The 27,641-nt window shown below is 43.9% G+C and overlaps 1 protein-coding gene across 2 annotated transcripts in view; it reads left to right on the top strand.

The window, feature by feature from the left end:
• Window positions 1-27,641, top strand: part of CTPS2 (CTP synthase 2) — an 86,085-nt gene that overhangs the window by 50,423 nt on the left and 8,021 nt on the right. For both annotated transcript variants that reach the window (XM_015417619.1, XM_015417618.1), the window contains exons 14-17: window positions 7,352-7,448; window positions 17,922-17,977; window positions 19,964-20,060; window positions 23,784-23,928. In XM_015417619.1, the coding sequence (XP_015273105.1) occupies window positions 7,352-7,448; window positions 17,922-17,977; window positions 19,964-20,060; window positions 23,784-23,928 (395 nt within the window). The remainder of the gene's footprint in view (window positions 1-7,351; window positions 7,449-17,921; window positions 17,978-19,963; window positions 20,061-23,783; window positions 23,929-27,641) is intronic.

Here is a 27,641-nt window from a genome sequence, read left to right as displayed (position 1 = left end):
CTTGCAGGTCCACCGCCGGGCCCCTCATGGGGCTCGGCAGTGGAGCTGCAAGGCCGGCGGTGGCGGCCGGGACCGTTGGGGGCGGGGTGTGTGGCCTTATGACACACTTCTGGTGATGTCGGGGTGTGTGGCATATGCTAATGAGTTATGCTAATGAGTTCCCCTAGCTCTTTTTCTACGAAACGACCCCTGTTCACAAGTAATTAAAAACAACTATACATAGGTAATGCTTTGAAAGCAAGAAGAGAGAGTTGAAGATATATTTCTCTTCATTGGGACGGAAAAAAATTAATGCATAAAAGTACACATGACAAGGGCATATTCTATGAAGACTGAAGAAAAGTCATATTCTACAGACAACCTTACATGGTCTACCTGTAAGTTCCCTAACAAGTCTTATAAAGTTGAGGGATACATTGTCAAATAGAACTTGACCCGCAATACTTGGGGGGGGGGAATCCCTCACCCCATCACTGCTGATTCCCTACTCATGGCTCGGGGGGAGGGGGAGGAGACTCGTGGGAGGGGGACTCTCTTCCCTCCCTCCCATCGTCAAACAGTTCCAGGCCCCACTGCCTGCTATTGAGCCCTGTGTCTTCTGCAGCCTGGCTGGAGCGGCTGCCGGTGTGCTCCTCTGCTGCAGCTGAGCCCAACCAGCATCCTCTGCTGTCGCAGCCGGCCAGAGCAGCAGCCGATATGCTCCTCCGCTGCTGCCAGGCCTGGAATGGCAGCGAGCATCCTCCACCACCGTGGCTGGGCTGGAGCAGTAGCTGGTATACTCTGCTGCTGCTGCCAGGCACAGAGGGGCAGCTGGCATCCTCCACCGCTGTGGCTGGGCCAGAGTGCTCTTCTGTTACTGTGAGGCCCAGGGTGGCAGCCAGGGTTGTCCTCTGCGGCCTGGGCTGGAGCAGTGTCTGGAATCCTCTACCACCGTGGCAGGACCCAGAGCAGTTGCCAGCATCCGCCTGTTCTATTCTGCTAAGAGTGTTGTCTGCGCATGGTCAGAAAACCCAATTCTATTGGGGGAGATTTAAACCCCCTATATGTTTTTGTTAAGATTAAGGATTTTTCAGCAAACGTAGGAGGTCTCCTAAATTTGCAGATGAATCTCTTTAGTGTCTGTATGGCCCCAATCCTAATAGTATATAGACAAGTGGGGACCCTAAAGAAACTTTTGCTTCCTTCCCTCCCCCGTTTTTCCCTTTCTCTGTCTTTCCAAGCCAATACTGCCTTTTTTCTTTCCCTCCCCCCACCAAGCCAATCCCTCCTTTCTCTCCCTCCCAAACTAATCTCCCCTTCTTTTTTTTCTTTCCCTCCTTCCCACCAAGTCAATACTTTCACCAAGTCTTTCACTTTCTCCCCATTTTAATACCCTCTTCTTTGTCCTTCTCTCTCTCCCAAGACAATCTCCCCTTCTTTTTCTCCCCCTCAGTCCAATCTCTCTTCCTTTCTATCTTTCCCCCCAAGTGAAGTGAGCTTTCAGAGGAATGGGGCAAGGCACCTTCGCATCAGCATAATTTCTGAGACCACCCATTTAGAGGGAGGCTGTGCTAATGTGGTTTTCCCTTTCCCAGTTTGTTGTAGTGGTTAAGAGTGGTTTGAGTGGCTATCCAGTGTTTTGCACGGAGTGTCACATGTATGACTATCTGCCCACTGGGCAGAAGTCTTGGGTGTGTCCTCGGTGCAAGGAGCTCCTGGTTCTCAGGGAACGTGTGTGCTCCCTTGAGGCCAAGGTGGCTGACCTGGAGAAGCAGAGACAGTCAGCTAGGCGCACAGAAAAGACTCTCGGGGACTTGTTAGCTACGTCCCACTCTGGATCTGGCAGCCCCGCTGCTGTCAGGGAGCATGAGGGTCTAGGGGAAACAGGGCACCATGCTGAGGATAAGGGGAATGTGCCCTCAGAAGGGACCTCTTCCCCAGCTGGTGAGCGGCTCTCCTTTTGCACCAAGGAACCATCCCTGAGCAGGGTGGGAGGGGGGCTCTTGGTAGTGGGTGATTCGATCCTTAGGCAGGTAGACAGCTGGGTGGCGAACCCGCGTACTGACCGTATGGTGACTTGCCTGCCTGGTGCGAAGGTAGCGGACATTACGCGTGTTTTAGATAGGCTGGTAGATAGTGCTGGGGAGGAGCCAGTGGTCGTGGTGCATGTCGGCACCAACGATGTGGGGAAATGCAGTCGTGAGGTCCTGGAGGAGAAATTTAGGCTGCTGGGCAGGAAACTTAGGTCCAGGACCTCCAAGGTAGCCTTCTCAGAAGTGTTACCTGTTCCACGCGCAGGGCCGGAGAGACAGGCAGAGATCAGGAGTCTCAATGCGTGGATGAGACGATGGTGTAGGGGGGAAGGGTTCAGGTTTGTTAGGCACTGGGATACTTTTTGGAACAAGAGGGAGCTGTACAGGCGAGACGGTCTCCACTTGTCCCGAGAAGGAACCAGGCTGCTGGCACTTAAAATCAAAAAGGTGGCAGAGCAGCTTTTAAACTGAATATTGGGGGAAAGCCGACAGGAGATGAAAAGTCTCTGGTTCGGGTTGGCTCATCTGAGAGAGGTGAGGGGGTACCGGTTGCTTTTCTACAGGGAGGTGGATTGAAATTGTCCACAGAGGCCATGGCTGGTGACATGGACTGCCGGACAACGACTCGAGATAGCAAGAGGAAGGATGCAGGCTTAACTTGTAAGGGAAATTACAGCTGTTTCTATACAAATGCTAGAAGTGTCCGAGGTAAAATCGGGGAGTTGGAGTGCTTGGTGAGGGAGGGAAAAATAGACATTGTGGGTATTTCTGAAACTTGGTGGGATGAGGAAAATCAGTGGGACACAGTGATTCCCGGTTATATATTATATCGGAAGGATAGGGGGGGAAGGGTTGGAGGTGGGGTAGCTCTGTATGTCAGAGAGGGTATAAAGTCTAGAAAGATTGAGAGGCTAAGTGAATTGGATTCGCTTCTGGAAGTTCTATGGGTTGAAATAGGGGGGCCAAAAGGAAACTTAACACTGGGAGTTTGTTATCGCCCACCAGATCAAAAGATAGAGGAGGATTATAAAATGATGAATGCCTTAAAGATAGCAACTAGACAAAAACACTGTGTAATAATAGGTGATTTTAACTACCCACACATTGATTGGGTCAATATGTGTTCTAGTCGGGAAAAAGAGATTGAGTTTCTAGACCTCTAAATGACTGTGCTATGGAGCAGATGGTCACGGAACCTACCAGGGGAGAGGCATTCAGGGGAGAAAAGACGACTGAGGGGTGACATGATCGAGGTTTATAAGATTATGCATGGGAAAGAGCAGGTAAAGAAAGAGGTACTTTTCTCCCTTTCTCACAATACAAGAACTCGTGGGCACTCCATGAAACTGCAGAGCGGTCGGGTTAGAACGGATAAAAGGAAGTACTTCTTCACCCAAAGAGTGATTAACACATGGAATTCACTGCCACAGGAAGTGGTGGGTGCTACAAGCATGGACGGCTTCAAAAGGGAATTAGATAAGCATATGGAGCAGAGGTCCATCAGTGGCTATTAGCCACAAGGTATAGCTAGGGGTTCTGGGGCAAGTGATGCTCTGTCTTCTTGGTGCTTGGGGGGGGGGTCAACAGTGGGAGGGCTTCTAATGTCCTGGCCCCACTGCTGGACCTCCTGATGGCACTGGTATTTCTGGCCACTGTGTGACACAGAGTGTTGGACTGGATGGGCCTTTGGCCTGATCCAACATTGGCGTCTCTTATGGTCTTATGTTCTTATGATTCCCCACTCCTCCACATGCAGCCAGCTGGGTGACCTTGGGTGAGTCACAGTTCTCTCAGAGCTGTTCTCTCAAGAGCAGTTCTCTCAGAGCTCTCTCAGCCCCACCTACCTCACAGGGTGTCTGTTCTGGGGAGAGGAAGGAAGGAGACTGTAAGCTACCCTAAGACTCCAACTGAAGGGCAGGGTATCCTCCTCCTCCAAGTCCTCCTCCCCCTATTCCCTCTGAAACATATAAATAAGTTTCTATCTTTCCTGAATTCCTTTGTCCTTTTTAAATAAAAAAGGAATGCCCTTCTCACATTTAAAGTGTGTTGTGTTTGTTCCAATGGTGATGTCGAGGAAAGGAAGGACACTGGGAGGTTGATGTCCTGGTTAAGGTGAAATTGTGACACCACCTTGGGGAAAAATGCAATACTGAGTCTGAGCACTACCTTGTTGGGATGAAACTTGATAAAGGGAGGATCACAGTGAAGTGCATGCCGTTCCCCCACCCTTCTGGCAGAAGTGACTGCTACCGAGTGACTGGGCGGGAAAGGGATCTCTCTAGACAGAGGGGAGGGGGAGGACTCCTAGGGCCTAGAAATGTCTTTAGAAAGCTTGGAAGCTCTTCTCTGTGGCTGGCCTGCAAAACTGCAGTCCCATGTGGGACTGCACAGAAGCTACGATGATGAACTAAAATTTCAATTTTCTCCCAGTTTTATTTCTTTGAATCAGACACCATATATATTCACTGCTTTTTATTCTTTCCAATGATGCCCCTGTTAAAAGTTTTGTTTTAAAAAGCTGCTCAGGCACATATTGCTTAAAAAGTTGTATATGTATTCCTTAGTGGATTTTTACATCATACAGGTGCAGCTGTAGATATTTCTCTTTAAAAATATATTGTTGCAGGTGCTCAAAATCTGAAGAGTTTGGCTCAGCTCACGCTGTCTACAGGCTCCATAAAATTACCTACTGGAGAATGTGGGGCTCTCAGCCCAGCAGGAATTGCACAGAAGTACCACCTATACCAGCTTTCTGACTTGCATATCTGTGCTTGAAGAAGAGCCAGCACGATCATGTGAACTGTGGTTTCAATATGTACAGGGTTCATGTGGAGGTGCTGGTTCTTACAACTGGCAACATGCTACCATTCAATGCAAAACTCATTAGTGGCTCCAATCACTCCTGCTGGAGAACACACACAGTTTATTGACTATTTGAATGGAGCCTCCCGATATACTTAGTGACTGGCGGAATATATTCCATCTTTTACGTTATAAAGTAAAAGAACAGTACCACTATTAAGCCTCAGTTACATAGATACTAATCCCCTCACTATACCAAATACTATAGGCTTGGTCCCCATATGAATGGCCAAATCCATGCAACAGCACCAGCTATGGCTGTTACGCAGGGTTTTACAAACCCAGGAGAACCACCAGAGGTGCATAAAAATATGACTGAAAAAGAACTGAGGTGCTCTACCTCCAAGGTTAGTAGTTATCTCTGTGTATGCGCTGACATTGCAAAATGCCAAGCACAGCACTTCAGGTATCATTTTGGGTTTCCTCAGCAACCAAGATGTTATACTGATACTGCAGGAAGGAGGCAGCAACAACGAGGAGGGGGCGGGAAACGAGGGGGGAGTCTGAGCTGGAAGAAAGGAAGAGTGTTTTGCATCCCTCATGATTCCTCATAAGTCCCCCACTGGTTACACGTAGTATTCCTAATGTCATGATTACATCCCTTAACATACCAAATGTTTGTGCATATAGCTGTAACACTGGTGTCAAAAACATCTTAATGATTTATTGCACTGAGGGCAGTTTGATGGTGGAGCAGAAAACTCTATGCGGTAGCTGTTTATTTCTTTTACCCACCTGCTAGAGGTAGATCTCTGCCAAATTGCCTGAATTGCTGGAGTCTTCCTCCCACCAGAACCACTCTGGTGTCAGGATTGTTGTTTTTGCTGCTTGGCATTCTTACTGACTCCAGCAGAACTAGAGACTGACAATTGGATTGATAGGGATGTCTTGTTTTGGGAATTTCTTCTACAATCTCCTCTGAACTTGTGAAAGTTGTCGGACTCTTCAAACTTCCAAACCAAGCAAGATTCAGGGTATTTTTTTTCTGCAGCTCTGTCTGTGGCAACATTTTGTCCTTGCACATCTCACAGGTATAAGAATTGAGCAGATTGGGAAATCAAAACAAACCTGGAGCCAACTTGAGGAGTGACATTTAGGCAGGTTCTCTACTCTTGCCAGGCTACGATGGCTGAGGTGAAGAGGTGACAGCTGCCTAGCCTCCTCCTCGTGACCATTTCATCTTCACCACGATGTAAGAACAGTCGTCAACACTGCCTCACCAGCTGCTGCTGAAACCTCATAAAGAAGTGAGGAGGAGGCAGCAGCTGCAATGCTCACATTTTGACTGTCCCTGCTTGTGAGAAGGAAAAGGCAGTGCCCACAGGGCGGTCCAGCCAAGAGTGCCTCTTACCTTCCTCCTCCTGTCTGCACAGTGATGACCAACATGCACTCACATTGCCTCTTCACACATTGCTGCTGGCTGCAGCAGCCTCTGCCAGCCATGCAGGACAGTGGCCCAATGGGATGTTTCTTTGCAAGTCAGTTTATCTACCCTCGATGAGAATAATGCTTTCTTTTTGTTGTGTTAGCCCTATGTCAGTTTTACTGATAGATAAAAGCACTTGACTTTGGCTGGAACATATACTTTGTAAATATTTGAAAAGATTCTTGCATACTTGTAATTACATATATTCATAAAAGAGTTCAATAGTAGACAGAAAAAGAAGAGAAAGTGATCAATAATAGTTCATTCAGCAGAAAATTACAACAGAACAATATAATAATAATAATATACTTTATTGTCATTGTGCATAGTACAACGAAATTAAGGTGCAATCATTCGGTGATCTACAAGCATACTCATATACACTCACACAACCATACTCATATACAGGTGACTACACATCTTAGAGATCAGTATGGCGTCTTATGTGTCAGTGAATTAAAGCTCAGTTGAGAACTATCTTTTAATTTTTGTGTCCTCTACAATGCAGTCTAGTAAAAACCACCTAGATGCTTAAAGTAATACCACTGTAGATACTGAAGTGAAATTCAAGCTCAGTTGAAATAGTGCTGAGTAATTGAAGGTCCTCCATGTATTAAATCAGTCATGTCAGACTACCTATCACAGAGTGGTATTCTTTTGTTTTCATATTTGCATACTTACCTGTCCTGGTAAAATCAGTGGGACTTTAAAAATCCCTAACCTTTGCTAGATCATGCCTAAGATTTCTAGAAAATATTTATCTCAAAATATCCACATTGATAAAATATTTTGGCATTGCATCTTCACTTTGAAGAAAATCTTGCTCAGTGCTATCAGTAGTCAATGTTATATAAATTCCCCCAAGACCCTCAACAGACATGGATTACAACAGTGATCACATCATATTATGGGAGGAACTTGTTCTTATTAAATACAGTGTTACTGTACTAGAAGCACGGGTAATATGTGTGTGTGTGTTTGTGATCACACATCTTTTTTTTGTTCAGAATATAAATAATGTAAACAAAGGTAAATATTTTTCTTTGTTAAGGTCATTGACATGCCTGAACACAATCCTGGAGATATGGGAGGAACAATGAGACTGGGGAAGAGGAAAACTATTTTTAAAGTGGAGGACTCAATCTTAAGTAAGTTGTAAGCCTCCTGGCAGATTTATTTACCATTATGATAAAAAAGCATATCCTCTGTGCCCAAATGTACACTATGCATATGGCTTAAAGTATAATTTACTGTTTAATTCAGTATCTTCTCTACATTCATCGCTATGGTCATGTCTCACAAAATTGTACTTGTATTTGAAGGCATTGCTAGAAAGCATAATCTGGTAAGAGGGAAGCTCCCCAAAATGAGCACTGTATAAGACAAATCCAAAGAAGGCTGTGAAAAGCTATGTATTGATTAGTAAATAAAACCCACCACATTTCAATTCACAACTGACCCTTCAGGAGGATTTAAAAGATTATAGCACTTTCTGACTCCAGTTGATTAATACCTGGTCTCTAGCATGCATAAGTAAAATACATAAAAAATAAACTTTGAAGGAATAGCCATCCCTTTCTGGTGTGATGCAAAGATGAACCCACATTTTATATGGCAGACCTGGAGTTCCAAGCTCACATTGGCCCCATAATAGAAAGGGAGATGATGATGGCATTTGTAGGGGAGTATCAACTGGTTGGAAAGGATGTGTGTCCCTTACCAGTAATTCCTTGCAATCTCACCTTCATAGCCCTGTTTTCCTTAACCGGGGTCCTGAAGAGAAGTAAACCTGGTGTGGAGGAAAATGTGCAGTCAGGAATTGTAGAAGAAAATCAGTGGGTAGGGGAAGGGGTAATGACCCCATCCCACCAATTCTCCCCTGCATATCTGTTTCCAGCCTCCATTACTTTTAACCATAATGTGACATTCTACCCTGTCCTGGATTCTTTAGAGCCTCTGACACTAGGGCCATTCCATGTGAAAGAAGTGATTTCTACCAGTGTAAGTCCATTTGCCCTGGTGGAACATTCCTTCTTTCAGTAGAAATGTCCTCCACTAGTAGAACAGAAACACTGGATCTAGCAGCCCTAAGTAATAAGTGATTGCCTATTTTTATTTATTTCATTTATACCCCACTTTTTCCCCCAGTGGGTACTCAGAGTGGCTCAGAACATTCTCCCCTTCTCCACTTTATCCTCATAAAACCCCTGTGAAGTAGGTTAGGCTGAGAGTGTGTGACTGGCCCAAGATCACCTAGCCAGCTTCCATGACAGAGAAGGGATTTGAACCTGGGTCTCCCAGATCTTAGTCTGACACTCTAACTTCTACATAACGATGGCCTACAGGGGTTGCTAAGGACCAAGAGAGGCAAAAGACTTAGAAGCATGTCATGAAGATGACTTGTGTTTTCATTTATTTTATTACTTTCCATATGAACAGAAGAAATACAGATTGATTGTCATTTATTTTAAAGGAAATGGTTGTAAGCATGCTCATTGTTGCAGGCAACTTTTACTTTAGTGAACATGTGGGTTCTTTAGTAGTATCATGATCTCTTGTGGAATTGATATTCTTATTTCAATCTTTCCCACAGTTCAAAGTTTCTTCAGCAAAGGAATTAGTACTACTCACAGACTTGTACCATCTTTCTAACTGCTTATTTAGTGTTCCAGATGGCTCCAAACGGTTTTTTGATGTTATAGTGTTTGTTGAATGACTGTGTTTGTTTTTATAATAACGATGCTAGGATTTTGTTAATTTGTGAAATGCCGCTAAACTGAAATATGTTCTATTTATACTCTAATCTGCTTGCTGTATCCTCCTTGCAGGTTGCTTAGTAAATTCCCGATATACTTAAGGCTTTTATAGTTTTAACCTGGGGTATTTTCTAGACGTAACCTTTACCTTTTAGCACAATCTCATTTGATTATTTTAGCACAGAACACTGGAAAAGTGGAAGAGTTGGATTTTTGAGTTCAGTTGGACTGTGAAGAAAGCTGACAGGAAGAAGTTGATTCATTTGAAATGTGGCGTTGAGAGAGAGGTTTACAGACACCATGAACTGCCAAAAAGACATATAAGTAGGTTCTATTGAGGTTAACTGGTTGGTTAGTCCAGTCACCATTAGTCAGCAGAGTGCTTAAGTAAAGCCACAAACGCAGGAGCGTCACTTTACCAGGTTACTCATCTTACAAAGCTACACAGAGCCACATTGCAAGTTTAGAAGAGAAATACTTCTCTCTTTATTTGAGAAGCACACTTTGGATAGGAAAGAGCAGAAATTGACAGGTGACTAACTTACTAGCTAAAGGAGGGAGGCGTATGGCGAGAGGCCCATCTGCCTCATAGTGCCAAGAGAGGACAGCATGTCCCACTCTTGGTGCATGCTGGTAGAGAGCAAGTCTTTTGGTCCCTGAGATTACAATCTGAATATCAAAGAGGACAGTGGCAGAAGAGTAGATACAGGAAAAAAGGTTAGTGTGCCTATCTAGCCTCTCTTGCCACTCAGTCTGGAGACAGGGGACATTGCATCTGGAACTTCCTACAGGTTCTAGATCAAATCAAGCCTGAACTCTCTCTAGAAACTAAATGACTAAACAGAGGCTATCATACTTTTGGTCACATTATGGGAAGAGTCACTGGAAAAGACAATAATGCCAGGAATAGTTGAAGGCAGCAGGAAAAGAGGAAGACCCAACATGAGATGGATTGATTGAACAATTCATGGTCTGTATCACAGCCAGTTCCTGGTCTTGTTTTAGCAGAGAGAATAGAGCTTCTCCATCTTCTGCTTCCAATTATTTAATCTATCTGATTTCTATATTGGCCATCTGGTGATGTCCATGTGTACAATTGTCTATTTGGTTGCCTGGAGCCCGTTTTCACAATGAACACCATTGTCTTCACAGGACAGCCCAAATCTTCCAACAATATTTGATTCTGCTTTGTTTCCTGCTTTTGTGTTCTGGTCACCTATGATTAACAGCACATATTGTTCAAAATCAGTTTCTTCCTAGACATTTGGGTAAAAGCTCTCAATTTCTTCCTCATCAGCACCTGTAGTTGGGGCTTTAAGGGAGTTTAAATTAGTTTTCCCTCTTTATTTAGAAGGCAGATTTTGTAGATAACAAGGAAAGTATTTAAACAATCCTGAATATTTAGATCTGTTTTCTCCCAATTACCATTTTCTTGAGTCCAGTATCTGAGAAAAAGAGATCCTAGAATCCTCTCCAGTCAGTCTGTTAAACATATACAATGACAATCTGTACAATCTGTTAAACATGCACAGAGGGTCTGTGTTTTAATGTTGCCAAGTTTTAGAAAAACCTGCTGCAAAATGACCAAGTTACCAGAGTTTACAGCAAGACATGTGCTGCATTCACAATGAACTTTTTCTCTGCCTTGGCTTCCAAACTGCAGTGGGCTTGTGTTTTTTTTTTTTTTAAGTATCTGTTTGACATTGTCCTCTAATTATCTACTTTTCGGGTTTTCCCTGTCCTTCTTATGTTCTTTCTCAAAACTGGGAGGCTGTATGGTGTAGTGGTTAAGAGCAGCGGACTCTAGTCTGGAGAACTGGGGTCAATTCCCCACTTCTCCACATGAAGCCAGATGGGTGACCTTGGGCCATTCACAGTTCCTTCAGAGCTCTCTCAGTCCCTAAAAAAATCCACAAATCTAGCTTGCTACTAGCACAACGCTAAGAATTAGAACTTGCAGCTGCCAGACAGTTCTAGGATCTCTTGGCCTGGTGCTCACCAGGAGCCGCAGGCAGTCGGCAGCAGGACAGAAGGCCACCTAGAGGCCACACCTTCACCAGAGCCGGCCCACGGCCCCTGTCGGAGGTGGAGTGAGGGAGGGGCGGAGGAGTGCGGGTCCAGGCAAAGCAGCAGAGGCTGGCGTCAGGGCAACAGGCAGCACACCACGGAGGCCAGAAGAGCCACCAGGGCGGGGGAGGAGGAGGCAAGAAGGCAGGGTGCCGGGCGAGCAAGCCCTTTCAGCCGCCGGAGCACGCACCGCCTCCGCCGCTTCGCAGCTTACTGAGGCAGAAAGGCTGGGTTGCGGTTCTGTCAGAGGATGGGTGGGCCGTTGACAACACATGGACATGCAGTCACCAATGGATGGCGAGACCTTGCCAATGCAGCCACCAATGGATGGCGAGACCTTATGATTGACAGGTCTCCTGGCCAAAGCCTGTGAGAGCATGTTCCAGGACTCACACGAAATGAGCTTTATATATAAGAGATTATTCTTAAAACTGGTTTGGTCCAGTATTTTTGGAAAGAACATAATGCAATCACAATAGGAAGCTGACTGGATGAGAAGGTATGTGTTTCAAGATCCTGCCCACACCATTTCCCTTCCATCAGCCCTTTGCAGCCACCATTTTCCCCACCATGCCCCTGGATTTTCAAAAATCAGTCATTGCTGTTGCAGTATAGCCCAGTAACATTTATAACAATCTGATGCCATGATCTAAATTCCCAGTTCCCAGTGAAACAAATAATGGCTCCCAGCAGAATCGGACCCCAGTGTACTACAAAATTGAATTCCCACAGGGAACTCACAGCCGCCATCTGGCTGCCAGTCCCTGTGGCAGTCACATGTTACATGTTATGTCTAGTTTGTGCAGCAACTTCTGTGTCATGTAAACAGTAAATGGAACTTCACAAAACATTCTTTTTTTCAGAAGTCTCCCACCTATTGCTGTGCTGTGTGGGTATCCCCACACTCACGAACACATGAAGCTGCCTTCCACTGAGTCAATCAAATTCAGTACTGGCTACTCTGCAGCTCCCCAGAGTTTCAGACAGAGGTCCTTCACAACAGCTACTACCTGATCCTTTTAACTGAAGACGTCAGGGACTGAACTTGAGATTCTATGATATAAAGCAGATCCTCTGTCCCTGCCCGTAGGCTTAATATTTGCCTGACCCCACCCTGATTTGCCCACACTCAGTCAAGTGATCTGTGGGAGAAAAGAAGGTAAAACACCAAAGCCTCTGTAATGTTCCCCCTCCTCAGCCCCCCTCCCCCCCGGGTCACAGCAGGAGCGCTGGCAACCCTATCTCAGCCATGGCCCCTCCGCCATAGATCGTTAGCATAAATCTACTTCTGGTTTTATAATTTACAGCGATGCTGCTTCACAAAGTGCAAGAAAGTTTGTAAATGGTACAGCTGTACCCAGAACAGTTCCTGGCAGCATCTGGGCAGCAAGGATTCTCATTTCCTTGTCATCACCACCACAAATGCAAAGCCATTCACACTGGCAACAGAGTGTCCACACAGGAGTTTTATGTGCACTCTGTTTGTTTATTAAAACATAGCCTACCTTTCCTTGTGGTTCAAGATGGGTTACAATGATAGTTAAAACATTTTCAGTTAAAAACCAGAAATAAAATAGCAAACTCCAGATCTCTCTGCCCCTTAAAGTAGGGTTGCCAACCTCCAGGTAGGGGCTGGAGGGCTCTTGGAATGACAGCTGAACTCCGGACTACATCAATTGTATATTTATTAATGATTTACTTAATTAAAACATTTATTGCACTTCTCCTGGAGAAAATGGCTGCTTTGGAAGGTGAACGGCATGACATTACACCTACCGAGGTCCCTTCCCCTCCTTCAAGCCCACTCAACCCAGGTTTCGCCCTCAAATCTCCAGGTATTTCTGAACCCAGAGATGGCAACCCTACCCTTAAAGGATGCCTGCCGTTCAAACCCCCCCCCCTTAAAAGACCTAGCAAACAGGCAGGCTTTTCAGTGCCTCCTGAAGATCTCCAAGAAAGCCCCCCCCGGGGTACCATTCTACAGAACCAAAGCCACAGTGGGAAAGGCCTGGGCTCTGGTCAATGCCAGACAGGCCACCACAGTTGGTGGTAGGGTTGCCAAGTCGTTTTCGCACAGCGGTGGGGGGCTCTCGGACGGCGTCTATTGCGCGCGTGTGCCGCATGCACATCACCCAGAGGTGACGTGATGACGCCGGGCATGCTGGGGGCAGGGCCACAGCCATCTGAGGGGAAAACATAGAGTTTTCCCCTCAGATGGCTGTGGCCCCGCCCCCAGCGTACCCGGCATCATCATGTCACCTCTGGGTGACGTGCACGCCGGGATGGGGTTTCCCCCGGGGCCCGATTCCGCGGCGGCGGAAATCGGGCCTCCAAAGCGGGGGGAAATTCGCCCCCCGGGGGGACTTGGCAGCCCTAGTTGGTAGGTTAGCCAACAGATGGCTGCCTGGCAACTATAGTTGGCACACAGGGACATATGAAAGGAGACAGTCTTTCCTTTGTGTTGGCCATTTTCCTTAAAAAAAATTTTTTTTAATGTTCATGGATGAATTTTAGTGAGGCTTCCTCTCAATCTGAAGGGGCTTTTTAAATCCTCTGTATGTGACTGTTCATTACCAAGCTTCCATATGCAGGAGGTCGCCATTTTGAGGAGGCCTTACACAGAGCCAAGAGAAACATTTTGGGCCACTGTTGCAAGAGTGTCTCAGCTAACATCTTGTAGCTGAACAGAAGCTTTCTTCGTCATGCTTTAGCAAACAATTGAATTGACTGGCTCTGGTTAAGGGAAGAAGAGCACAAAATGGATTTAACATGGGATTTCTTGCATTGGTGTTATATTTTCCAGTTTTTGTATACTGTGCCCATATGTACTCCCCTGGGTTATACACGGCATCCAGTAAATGAGGATGGGGTGGGAATCAACAATATGCAAAAGACTTCTTACCCTTCTCCAATCCTCAGTTTCCAGCCAAAAATGGAAGTGCTCAAAGCTACAAAGGAAAGGATAATATAACAAGTTGGACTTAACCCTCTTTTGATTTCTAGACCAATTGACTGAACATGTAAGGGGAGGGCAGCATGGTGTTCCTTCTAACCCAATGGGTTTGTTTTTCTTTGGTTCTTTGAAACAGTGGAAGTCAATTTTTGTGCATGTCTGAATGATAGAAAATTTGATGTGCTTTCTTTCGCTGAAATAGCTCTAATTCAGTACTTGTGTATACCCCTTTCTGCAGATTGCACGGCATGTCTTGAAACTTATCTTTTCAATAAATAAATGGAAATAACCACTCAGTATTTCTGTAAGGTTTTTTAACACACAAAAAACCCCTGTTCCATCTGTGAACATATTTATAAAAGGGAGCTGGCTGGATAGTGCTTTCCCTATCTGTACTGCAGCTGGACGCAGTTACTCTTCATTATGACAATGGAGATGTAGTGTGGGTTTTTTGTACTGCTTCACACACAACAGCCTCCTGTTAAGCAATGCTCCAATCACTGTGGGATGCATATTTATGTTTTAAAAAGATTTTATAAAGCAAGTGAGTAGGAACAAATATAATATTGGTTTTGTGCCATCACTTTTGTCACCACTTGGAGGAAAATGTTGGTTTTGTGTTAGCAATTGGAACAGTTCTTATATTACTCAAACAGTGTGGTCTCTACTTCATGTGGTCACCTCACACACTGCTTTGATAATATTTTCATTGCAGAAAAACAATGTGGCTAGTAATATGACATGGTTATTTTCCCAGGCAGTATCTCCCATTTTCTCATGCTGATAGGACAGCCAGCTGTTTGCCTTTTGTGAATTGTTGTCCTAGCCTTCCTCCATGGAGTTCAATGCAGTTTACAGCTTGTGCCCCAGTTTTAGCCTCACCACAACCCTGTGAGGCAGTCCAGGCTAAGATAGAACGATTGGCCCAAGGTCACCCAGTAAATTTTAAGGCAAGTGGGAATCTGAACCCAGGTCTCCCAGTCCAGCACTCCAAACAGTGTGCCATATTGGCTGTGACTCCAAACTCTGTATTTGGTGGTGCTTTGTGTGTTTACTTAATTATTTAAAACATTTCTGTGCCACTTTTCTACCCAGTTCAGGGTCCCCAAGGTGGCAAAAATAAATATTTAAAACATTAAAAAGCATTTAATGTGTATAAAATATTTAGAACAATTAAAACATATAAACATATACACATGAATATGTAAGAACACTAATAATAATTAGTGATGGAATCCCAAACAAAAGAATATTTATGTTGTCGAAGGCTTTCACGGCCAGAGTTCATTAGTTGCTGTAGATTTTCCGGGTTGTGTGGCCGTGGTCTTGGCATTGTAGAACCTGATGTTTCGCCAGTAGCTGTAGCTGGCATCCTCAGAGGTATAACACAGAAAAATGGAGTACTCTTTGTCTCAAGGTGAGAAGAAAAAATGGTACACAGGTAATTTATATATACTCCAGAAGGTGGGGTAGGACTGAGTTGTAGGAGTTCCCCAGGCTATGAACATGCTAATGGAGGAGGTTTCCTGAGGAGGTTCTTTTGTATATGGATTGTTTCCTGAGGAGGTTTCCTGTTTCCTGAGGAGGTTCTTTTGTATGTGGATTGGCTGTTGAAATTCTAATCTTATCTGTAGTGCTATTGTCAGATGTAGAGGCTTTTGTGTTTTTCAGGACAGGAAACCATGCCCTATTTATTTTTAAACTCTCTTCTTTCCTGTTGAAATTATGTTTATGTTTATGAATTTCAATGGCTTCCCTGTGTAATCTGACATGGTAATTGGAAGTGTTGTCCAGCCTTTCAGTGTCTTGGAACAAAATACTGTGTCCTGTTTGAGTTAGGCTATGTTCAGCCACTGCTGATTTTTCAGGTTGGCGAAGTCTGCAGTGTCTTTCATGTTCTTTTATTCTTGTCTGAATGCTACGCTGTATGGTCCTGATGTAAACTTGTCCACAACTGCATGGTATGTGGTATACTCCTGCAGAAGTGAGGGGGTCTCTTCTGTCTTTTGCCGATAGTAGCAAAAGAATATTTACCCACTGGCAGAAGGCAGTGATAGACAAACTTCCCTGGGGAGGGAGTTCCAAAGTTTTAGTGCCAAGATCGAGAAGGTCCTTTCTTGGATTGCCGCCCATCTAGCCTAAGATGGGGGGAGTATCCGAAGCAGCACCTCTAAAGCAACTGGAGTGGTCAGATTGGTTCATATGCGAGTAGGTGATCCTTTGGGTTTGCTGACCCCCAAGCCATATAGGGCTTTAAAGTCAGAGAAATGCTACTAATAAGACTTAGTGAGGGAAAGCCAAACAAAACAAAAAAGGTTTCACCCACTGGCAGAAGACAATCATAGAGGGAGATGGAGGAATCTCCCTGTGATGGGCATTCCAAAGTTTTGCTGCCAAGCTTGAGAAGACTTTCTTGTGTTGCCACCCACCTACCCTCAGATGGCAGGGCACCCAAAGCAGACCGGAGTGGTTGGGTAGGTTCATCTAGGAGCAGGCAGTCCTTCAGGTATGTTGGTCCCAAGTCAAATAGAGTTTTAAAAGTCAACATCTTGAATTGTGCCCAGAAGCAAACTGGGAGCCAGTGTAGATGCAACAAGACTGGAGTGATATGGCCTCTATGACCATCTCAGTCAGCGTTCTAGCCACAGCATTATGAATCAACTGTAGCTCCTGGACTGTCTTCAAAAGCAGCCCCCTGTACGGGGCATTGCAGTAATCTAATTTAGATGTTACCAGGGCATGCAACAGAGTGGCAAGACCTTTCGGGCTCAGGAATGGCTGCAACTGGCTCACCAGCCAAAGCTGGTGAAAGGTGCTTTAGCCCCCACTGCCACAAGTTTATCCAAAGGAGGCCTGAGTCCATTAGCACTTCCAAGATAAGAACCTACTCCTTTATGGGAAGTGCAAGTCCATCCAGATGCTGGGTTAGACTTTCCCCCTACCAGTAGCACCTCCGGTTTGTCAGGGTTAAGTTTCAATTTGTTAGCTCCTCATTCATCCCAAAACTGCCTCCAGGCCCCGTTAGCAGTTTTCACAGCCTCCCTGTGAACTGCTGGATGTGCGAGATAGAGCTGAGTATCATCCTTATATTGGTGACAACTTAGCTCGTAGCTCCAACTGTCCTTTTCCAGCAGCTTCACACAGATGTTGAAAAGTGTGAAGGACAAGATGGACCCTTGTAGGACCCTTTAGGCAAGGAGCCAAACAACAGTCCCCCAGTAACACAATCTGAAACCTTCCTTGGAGGTAGGACTAAAACCACTGCAAATGGTCCCACTCCCAGCCTCAAAAGAGGTGGTCCAGAAGGATACCATGAAAGACACTGGGGGGTCCAAGAGAATTAACAGGGTCTCACTTCCTGTGTCTTTCTCTTCGCACAGGTCACCCCCCAGGGCAACCAAGGCCATTTCATTCCTGTAACCAAGCGTCAGTCTCCCTTCTACACATATCCGTTCACAGCCGTTGTCTTATTCTGCTGGTTCCCCATCTAATCTCCAGTCCAGCCTGTCCACCCCTCCAACAGCTGTATAGATGCATCTTTTGTGATCTTCTGTAGCATACAATATGGCTAGAAATGTCTATCTGTGGTCTGTGTATGTATAGTGTTGAAACTCTCTTGAACCTCCCCTCCCCTAAAAATTCTCTTTAAGCATTCGGATTATCTTTCTGAGCCTCTATTTTAGAACTAGGACATGGAAAAAATGGCCTACCATGTTGATTTCCAGCTTATATCTCTTTGAGTTTCTTACATAGTTCTTAAAAATTCACTGGTAACTAAAAGATTGTCGCATACAAATTCTGACTTAATGGAAATAAAATTTTAAAACTCAAAATACTGTTTTTAGGGAAACTCTATGGTGACGAAGTTTTTGTAGAAGAACGACACAGACATCGCTATGAGGCAAGTAAACATAAGCATATTTTATTCTTATGAGACGTTTTAAATGAAGCTAAGGGAGTACCTCTAGTAATTTCAGTTGATAGCCTTATTAATGGTATTTAGTGTGTCACTTAAGACTAGAAGACAGTTTTATGCTATAAAGTGATATGCCAATAGTGTATTTTATCCTTTCTTATTTTGGCTATATTCCTGCAGAATCCATATAACATCTTGCATAGTAAGTGTAAACACTCCAGTCTTGTGAAATACTATAAGCTTCTTACATAATTTATAGGTGGTGGGTTAGATCAGAGCCAGAGGCCCAGTGATGAAATGGATCTTTCTTGCCTGATCTCATTTTATATGGCCTCCTATGACACTCCCTCAGGAACAGTTCGACTGCAGCTTTAATGGAAAACCTCAGATCTCTTGTTGCACAAGCAGAAAGGCACCTTTGCATGAATCCCAGCACTTTATTGTGGCCTGTCATACCATACAAGGAAAATTCCAAACCTAACTACAAAGAAACTTGTGTGAAGCTACTCTTTAGGACCTAGGGAGACTGACATGGATCTCTTTTGTATCTAGGAAGACAGAGCTTCTGCTTGAAATATTGAAGATATACTGTTAGAGTTACGTATAACCTCACTCCCTGGTATTTTGTGGTCGGCCTTGCCTCCTGTGACAACCATTTTGTGGTTGGCCAGACCTAGGGTTGCCAGGTTCACTCACTGCTCCAGTGGGAGGATTTGGGGAGGGTGTTCTAGGGGTGGACAGGGATACCCCCAAGCCCCACCTCCAACAGCGACCACCTGCCCCAATGTTCCCTCTAAGCTGAGTTAGTGTGAGCTAGCTCACAGTTTTTTAGCCTCCAGCTCACAGATTCTTGTCTGTGGCTCCAGAGCAAACTAATTTACAGTAGCCAAATCGCTTGCTCACAACTTTAATGCCAGTAGCTCACAAGACTCCACAGCTTAGAGGGAGCATTGCCGCCCAGTCTCCCTCCTCTTCTGCCAGATTTAAAGGACTTCAGCTGATTGGCGGGGAACACATGGCCCACTGACCAGCTGGAGGGCCCTTTAAATCTAGCAGGAAGGAGCGAGAGGGGCAGTCACGGGCCGTACACTTGGCTCACAGAAAGACATAAGAACATAAGAACATAAGAGACGCCAATGTTGGATCAGGCCAAAGGCCCATCCAGTCCAACACTCTGTGTCACACAGAGTTTCTTTAAAGGGACTTTTTGCGAGCAGGGTGGGGGCTGTGGCATGATGGGCTGATTTCCCTGTGATCGCCCCTCCCCCTCCTTCCTGGTAGATTTAAAGGGCCCTCCAGCTGGTTGACAGGCCACATGGTCCCCACTGACCAGCTGAAGCCCTTTAAGTTGGGCAGGAGGGGAGGGAGAGGGGTGGCCGGGTGGGTGGTCACTCTTGGGGATGGGGCTTTCCCAGGTGACCTGCTGGCCAGGGGCAGATTGAAGCCCCCAGAAGTAGGGGAATCCCCGCCTGGACCTGGGGACTGGCAACCTTAGCCCCATCTCCTGCAGCAGCCATTTTGTGTTTGTACTACCACCCTGTGTTAGAATTCCAAAGGTGCCCACAGGTTCAAAAAAGGTCAGGGATCCCTGAATTAAACAGTAGCTTCCTGTATAATCCTCCTAAGCACATCTAATCAGAATCCTACTAAAGTATATTCAGTGGGGTTTACTCCCAACAAAGTGTTCTTTGGATTGTACTATTGGTCATCTCAGTGAGGGTGCACACATTGCTGGTACTAGTGAACACATGGTTTGCCATATACCAGTATCACAATGCTCATTCAAGCCCTACTGAAGCACTACATGTACTATAAATTGTTTCTGAAGCAATATGTGTATTATAAAATTTGGAAGATGCTGTTATCCAGCTGTTCTAAACAATTTTGAAAAATTAACTGGTGAAAAAGTAGGATATAAGTCTTAGAAAAAGTAATATTTTATCTTCTCTGTTTTTCTTTTCATTTTTCAAGGTTAACCCTGAGCTGGTTAATTTATTTGAAGAAAAAGGTTTGAAATTTGTTGGCCATGACACCGAAGGGAAGAGAATGGAGATTGTTGAACTGGATGGTAAGTAATTTGGCTTTTGGAAGATGGAATGTTCATTACACAGTAACAAATTCAACAAACAGTAACAAATTCGACAAACATGTAGGATACAAACACCACAGGATTTTAACTATCATTCTCATTCACCTTCTATGCCCAAGAAGCAAATCAAATCAAATAGATTTGAGTCTATATGAGATCTGACCCCATTGCTTTTGGGTCACATTACAAGAAAAGCCTTACACGAGTCATAGCTATTCCGTTTTCAACTATAGCTAGTGAAATACTAGTATACAGGCACTTTTTTCTGTCTGTGGGTAGAAAGTACTTTTTGGTTTAAGGAGCAAAGATTATATCCCAGGGTATATTTTAGTCTAAGGTACAGAGGATTGGAAGGGAATGTAAAATATCACTTGCTGAAGTCTACACTTCAAAGGCATTTTGCTTGTAGGTAGGCTAGAATAGTGTAATATATAAAATATTGTACATTGAAGTTGAACTAGATTTGTGAAGTAGTCCCGAGTAGAGATGTAAGCTCCAGAAAATTTGAAGCCACGAGAAAAAAAGTTGGGAAAAATTGAAATATATGCAAAACTTACTGTCCTATCAAACTTAAAGTAATGTTACTGGTCTAACAACATAAAATGCATCATTTATAACTTACCTAGCATATACAGTGACAATATTTGACATATTTATGGAATTTAAAAGTTATGAATGCCTTAGTTTTGTACAAGATATGTATTGGATTCTCTATCTAATATGAAGAAATCTGGAAAAATAGGGAGGGGCATTCCAAGGTTGTTTTTTTCCCAATTTCTCCAATGGAAAATTTGAAGAGAACTGAAAAAAAAGCTAGTGTGAAATATTTCTCTTTTAAAATGACTGAAAAACTTTTAAAGACAAGGTTTTGTTCACTCAGAACATCCAGTATAAAGATTTTAATGTAAGACAATCCATATAATTAAATAATACTAATGACATATACAACCTGTTTTCAACAGTGGTATATAGTGGTTGGATTAGCATCTGGCACACAGACCCAAGTTTGAAACCCCCCACTGCACCATCAAAGCTTGCTAGGTGACCTTGGAAATGTTTTATACTCTCAGCCTAACCCCAACCCCACAGGACTGTTCTCAGGATAAAATAGAGGAGCAGAGAACAATGTGAGCCATTTTGGGTCCCCATTGGGGAGAAAGGCAGGGTATGAACGATGTAAATAAATAATTTTATACATAATTAGTATGCCATGTGTAGATTTTAGGGCTGCCAAGTCCCCCCGGGGGGTGGGGAAACCCCCACCCCAGAGGCCCATTTCCCGCCGCCAGCGGATTGGGCCCTGGGGGAACCCCGCCCCAACGTGTGCATCACCAGGAAGTGACGTTAGGACGCTGAGCACGCTGGGGGCGGGGCCACGACCATTGGAGAGAAAACTCTATGGGTTTCCCTCCAAGGGTCGTGGCCCCGCCCCCAGCATGCCTGGCATCCTAACGTCACTTCCGGGTGATGTGCGTGCGGCGCGCGCTCCAGTCGCCGCCCAGGAGTCCCCCACTGCAGCAACTGCAACAACTTGGCAAGCTCTCTTGATTCAATTGATCACATACTGCTGGACTGTTCCTTGCATGTATCTGCTAGGGAAAAATGGTTAAACTCTTGGTTGCATGGTAAATATCACCTTTCTAATGAAAGAAAATGCCAAATTCTATTGAATGATACAACAGCAGAGATTACAGTGGCAGTGGCTAATTTTTTAGTTGATGTGATAAGAGTGAAAAATTTGGGAAACTCCGTTTCATGATTTTATAATTATTCCAGTTTTTTAGTTGACTGTGTCACTCTCTGTTTCTGATTTTAATGTTGTATATGCTATTAAAGGTTTATTGATTGAACTTGGCAACCCTAGTAGATTTTAACTTTTACAGACTGCTAATCACAGATTTTAAAATCTGTTGCTTATATTGTTAATGTTTGCATAAGTTAATAAGTGAAATTCAAGGTTGCACATCTTTTTGAGGTACATGTATGTAAATAATAAAATAGGGAATTACAGAGATTTTTAGCATGGATTTCTTTAGGAGTAGGCATATAAATTCACTTATTTATGAAAACCTAAAGCTTAGTAATTAAATTTGCCTCCCCATTAGCACAGCGAACTATCTCTGTATGTTTATGCTGCTCTAGTATTAATGTGTAATGTGTCATACTCATAGGGAATACTCTATCACTGAATTAATTTCTTTCCTGCTAGATTACTTCTATTATACATACTAATATCTAGGGGGGGGGAGGATTTGATAAGTTTGACTTGGAAATATTCATGGACAAATCATGATGGAATTGGCCATGTTTTTAAAACTGTATGCTGCTGTGAATTAAATAGCAGAACAACTAAGATGTCTTCTGACGTTCTAGAAATGATTTTGTGTGGCAAGGCAAGACTTTTTGCCAAGAGCAGAAAACAGTCAAAAAGAAAGGTAATCATAGGAATTCCAATGGAGAATAAAGCTTGTGAGCAGATTTTTTTTTTTTAATTTGACTAATATTTATTTATTTATTCACATTTATACCCCACCCTCCCAGCCAGGGCCGGCTCAGGACGGCTTACATAAAATCAGTAGAAAACATCTAAAATAATACACTAAATCATTTAAAACAGTATTAAAACCAGATTACAATTCCATAATACCATAATAAGTGCTAGATTTGCTGTTATAGCAGGTTGAGACATGCTGGATGGGGGAGCTCGCTTCCCTGTGCCAAGTGCCTCTCAGCTCTTGAAAGGGGGCAATAGAAGATTACAAGGAAGAAAATGAAGCTTAGTCTAGTGCAGTTACCTCTTCCAGACTCAAAGAAGAACTTACCTAAGAGAAAAATACTATAAGGTGAGAAAGTGGGGGGCACGGAGGGCAGAGAAAGAATCAAGAAAGGACATGTTCCATCAGGCCCATGGGCAACTCTCATTTGGTTTCTCCAGGAGAATTTTCTAGACAATTTTGCCTGCTGAGTTTGTATCTTTCAAATGAATGATTCCTTTTTCCAAAGTATTGGGGGTGGGTTGCAGGGAGTGGAGAAGAGATGGGATTTGACTAAAGCATTATTGTTTGGCTGCATGAACAAGCAACCCACTCCTCTCAGCTCCCAGTGTACAATATGGAGATAGTAATACTGATCTACCTTACAGAGTTGTTATAGTGATTACAAGATAATGGGTTGGATCCAGATTAAATTTTCCAATGGCAGAATGGAACTTCAAAAACAAGAACAAAATGCATGGAATGCCTTTCATTAACCAAATTGACATAAAACATTGTGGAGGAGGAGGAAGAAGAAGAGGAGGAGGAGTTGGTTTTTATACGTCGCTTTTCACTACCTGAAGGAGTCTCAGAGTGGCTTATAATCGCCTTCCCTTCCCCTCCCCACAACAGGCACCCTGTGAGGTAGCTGGGGCTGAGAGAGCTCTAGAGAACTGTGACTCACCCAAGGTCACCCAGCTGGCTTCATGTGGAGGAGTGGGGAATAAAACCCAGTTCTCCAGATTAGAGTCCACCACACCCCACCAGGCTTAATTGTGGAAAGCAAATCTTTCAGGCCACAGTTAGATTTAACTAATAGAAATTAAATATTTTGGGACGTTGTTTCTGAAAATTGTTGTGTTCAATATTCGCTGCTTTAAATGTGGCTTCATTAGGGGGGGAAAGGTATTGTTATCTTCAATTTTTTGTTTGTTTGATATGTCTTCAGGTCACCCGTATTTCATTGGCATCCAGTTCCATCCAGAGTTTTCTTCAAGACCCATGAAGCCCTCACCTCCCTACCTTGGCCTCTTGCTTGCTGCAACAGGATCACTCAATGCATATTTGCAACGTGGATGTAAACTGTCTCCAAGGTAACGCTGTTATTGGTTCGAATGTTGCTTCATAACATCTTTCGTAAGTGATCAACATTTCCAAAAAGTAGAAGGAACTTTTAAATGTATTTGCTGTTATAACATACATTGGAAAAATAGTGAATCATGTTTACTTCAAAAAGGTCATCTGGGGAGTTGAAACATGGCTTTGGTCAACCAAGGCAAATAATTTAAAGGTTAAGGGGGGGAAATCTATTGGCCATATGCAAAAAGAGGCATCATGATTCTGTGTTATAAATAAAACATGACTTCAATCTTGTTGGAGCTGGGCATCAAACTTTGCAGTCCTTTGCAGTCACTCCAGTAAATCCACTGATTTAAGTCTATTTAGACTGCGGTAAATCTGCATCAGATTGCATCTACAACCCAGCTATGCCTCCAGAACCAGGGCTGCAGATGGGGCAAGGAATAAGTGCCTCTTCTTGCCAAGTGATGAACTGCCTTCCACTCATACAATGAAATCACTGCATCCAAGCCATTATACATGATCATGTATAAGTATTCTTAAATGGGGCAATTTTAGATTTTTAAAAACATACCCATAGTGTTAACACAATACTTCGAAACCATATCTAAAAAAGTCGTGTAATTATTAATTTATAAACCCCTGATATATACCATATAGTTTTATGGACATTTCAAACACCACTAGTTGAATCCAGATCCACTTCTGCTTTGTGATTCTTTTACACAATGGCTTTCCTTTACCAGGTAAAGTAAATATAAGTGGCTTCAGATTGAGTGGAGAGGGTTGGAAACGTTATGAGGGGACAAATGGTTGGGAAGGAAAGTATTAAATACAAGTGGGGACCCACAAGAAACTTGTGGGGAAGTTATCCCATTCCTCACACCTTTACTTCCTCCCCTATCCCCCTCCCTCTTTCACCCTCTTTCTCTCTTCTGCCCCCCTTTTCTTGCTCTCTGTCTCTTCTCCATGCGTGTTACTTCCTCTCTCTTTCTGCTCCCTCATAATTCTCTTTGTTTTTCTGCCTCCCTGCTGTTGCCCCTACCAACTTTATTAAATAAAATCCCGCCTTTAGTTTGATTGGGGATATTAGCGGGAAGGGCAGAGCTAGCAAGAGGTTGGGGTAAAAGTGAGGACCTGCTATCTGTGTTTATGGAGATAGTCCCTTTAGACCCTTGGTTGAGTCAACAACCAATCCAAATCGTGAAGAGAAATTAAGGAAAAATAATAATTTGGATGTTTACACTCTAATAAATAATCACAGGCATACAAGAAAAAAATTAAAGGAGTTAGCTGACAGATGGGGGGTGGGGAACTGAGGTAATACTGTACCTATCGCGAAGAGGTGAAGAGGTCCAGAGGTTGGAGAGAGGAGGTGCATGGACCTGACCAGCGAGACCACGGAGGATCTGAGTTATGATCAAGGATGATGGCTTTTGTGTGTGTCCAACTCAATCACACCATGCATGTGCCGGACTGGATATATTTATACCCCAAAATGTATCCTGAAGTATGCTAAAATGTGGTGGCTAATTTCACAAAGGGTTGGTGGGATTCCCATTGTGGAACAATAGTGTGATCTGGCATTTCCCTGGTGCCCGACAATGGAGGTAAGGTTTCGTAATGTGTGGCAGGATGAAACTGAATGGGTGACCATTCACTGAACATGAAGAGTTAATGTTTACCTTGATGGGTCTGGCATAGGTATAACAAATGCAGATATTTTAAACAAACACATAAAAATAGGAATGAGAGGATTATCTAGAAGGTATTTTCTGACATACAGGTGTAACAGGATTTGGGGCAGGAAATATACAACATATTCCATTTATGACAGAGACACATACCATTGCCTTTTTGTCTCTGTCTGCCTATGTATTTGACAGACAAAAGACCAGCCATTTGCTCATGAGGAGACACCTTAGACAAGAGCAGAGATTTGTCCATTCTTTGCTTTATGGAAGGAGCAGAGAGGAGGATGGAGGATGTTTGACAGTGCAGCTAGACCCACCACAAAATCTCTAGGAATGTCCCTGCCTGGCACTGGCAACCCTTGTCAGGCCTGGCCCTAAGGATCCCTCCCTGAAAGGCCCCTGCCTTTTACTGACAGAACCAGTTAGAAGCCCCCCCCCCCCGAAAGTTTTAAGAGGACAGTGGAGCCCACAGCAAAAGAGGTAGGGGTGAGAAGCTCAGATTATTTAGCCATTCATACTGCAGGAGGAATCCTCTCCAATCCCAGCTCCAGTTCTGCTTTTGCTTCCCACCCTAACCCCCGGCTATCAGCCAGTCATCTCTCACTGTTGATGCAGCAGGGCCTGGAGTGGATCCCCGCAACAGCCATTTTAAAATGTATGGGGAGGGGGATTCAACCCTCCCCAAGTTTTGGGGTTTTTTTTTTTTACTTTTTTGGTTTTTCTGCAGACTCACAGAGTCCCATGAGTTTGTAGAAAAACCTGTTGGGGGAGAGTGTACTCTCTCTTTGTGGAAATAAGCATCCCCATGCAGAGGGAACTGTTGAGAATTAGATACATAGATTTTTTCCCTGCCTGTCCTCTATTAAATCTGAAGCCACCAGTACCCATTTTTTTAAAGGTTTGGAAAGACCAGTTGGTTTGGGTGCAAGGGTTCTAACTGCGAACATGTTATTTTAGAACATGTTGTTGCTGACTGCCAGTTTGTGTCTGGGACTAACTCAGTGTGCTAACTTTGAACTCAAAGGCCTTATAAAGCTTAGGACCACGGTACTTGAGAGTCTGCCTCCATCTAAGATCAGCTACCAGTATTCTCCTGGGTTTGCAGACATTAACAGAGATGAGATTGGCGTGTACTCAAGACAATGGTCCCCAGACCATGGAATTCCCTGCTGTATTGTCTGTTGGTCATTTTTAGAAACTTATTCTGGAGGTGATTTGGTGTTTTTGTTTCCAGAAGCTTATTTTATTTTGTAGCCTGGAGAGGAGATCACTGAGAGGTGATATGATAACCATTTTCTTTTTTTTTAATTGATATTTTATTAGGTGTGTGTGTGTGTGTGTATCCAGATATTTTATGCATATCTTAATACTTCATTTTTCATATTCTCCTCTTTCTGAGAATCAAATTAAACATTGAAAGCATATAAATACTCTCTATCCTCGTTATCTTATTCCCTTTCTCTACCTGCTTGCCCAAACCGCCGTACAACGTCCTCTAATTCATGATCTAAACATTATTACATTCTTCTTTAAGTTATTCAATACTTCTTTTGCTGGATTCCCTCCGTGCATCCTTATTTTATACTTATATATGATAACCATTTTCAAGTACTTGAGGGCTGTCATATAGAGGACTAGTAAGCAAAGCCCGTCGTGGCGGTAGACGACGGGCCCTAGATAGGAAAAAAGCGCGAGTGGAAGGGAGGAATGGAGAAGAGGAGGTAGAGAGAGAGAGAGACAGAGTTAGAAAGGGGGGAAAGAGAGAAAAGGGGGGGAGACAGAGTGGGGTTAATGTTAGTAATTTGGAAAGGAAGGAAGGAAGAAAGCTAGGAAGGGAGGGAGGGAGGGAGGGAGGGAGGAAGGAAGGAAGGAAGGAAGGAAGGAAGACAGAGAGTGAGAGAGAGTGAATGGGACGAAGGATAGTTGAGAAGGAAGAAGGGCAGAGAAACAAAGAGAGGGGGGAAACAGAGTGAGTGAGAGAGAGAATGTTGGGAGGGGAGAGAGAGAAAAAGGAGGGGGGGAGCGGACCCAGT

The sequence above is a fragment of the Gekko japonicus genome, unplaced genomic scaffold, assembly GCF_001447785.1.
Source record: "Gekko japonicus isolate JY-2015 unplaced genomic scaffold, Gekko_japonicus_V1.1 scaffold18, whole genome shotgun sequence".
NCBI lineage: Eukaryota > Metazoa > Chordata > Lepidosauria > Squamata > Gekkonidae > Gekko > Gekko japonicus.
Note: the sequence above shows the minus strand (reverse complement) of the source record. Positions and strands in the feature narration are given on the sequence as shown.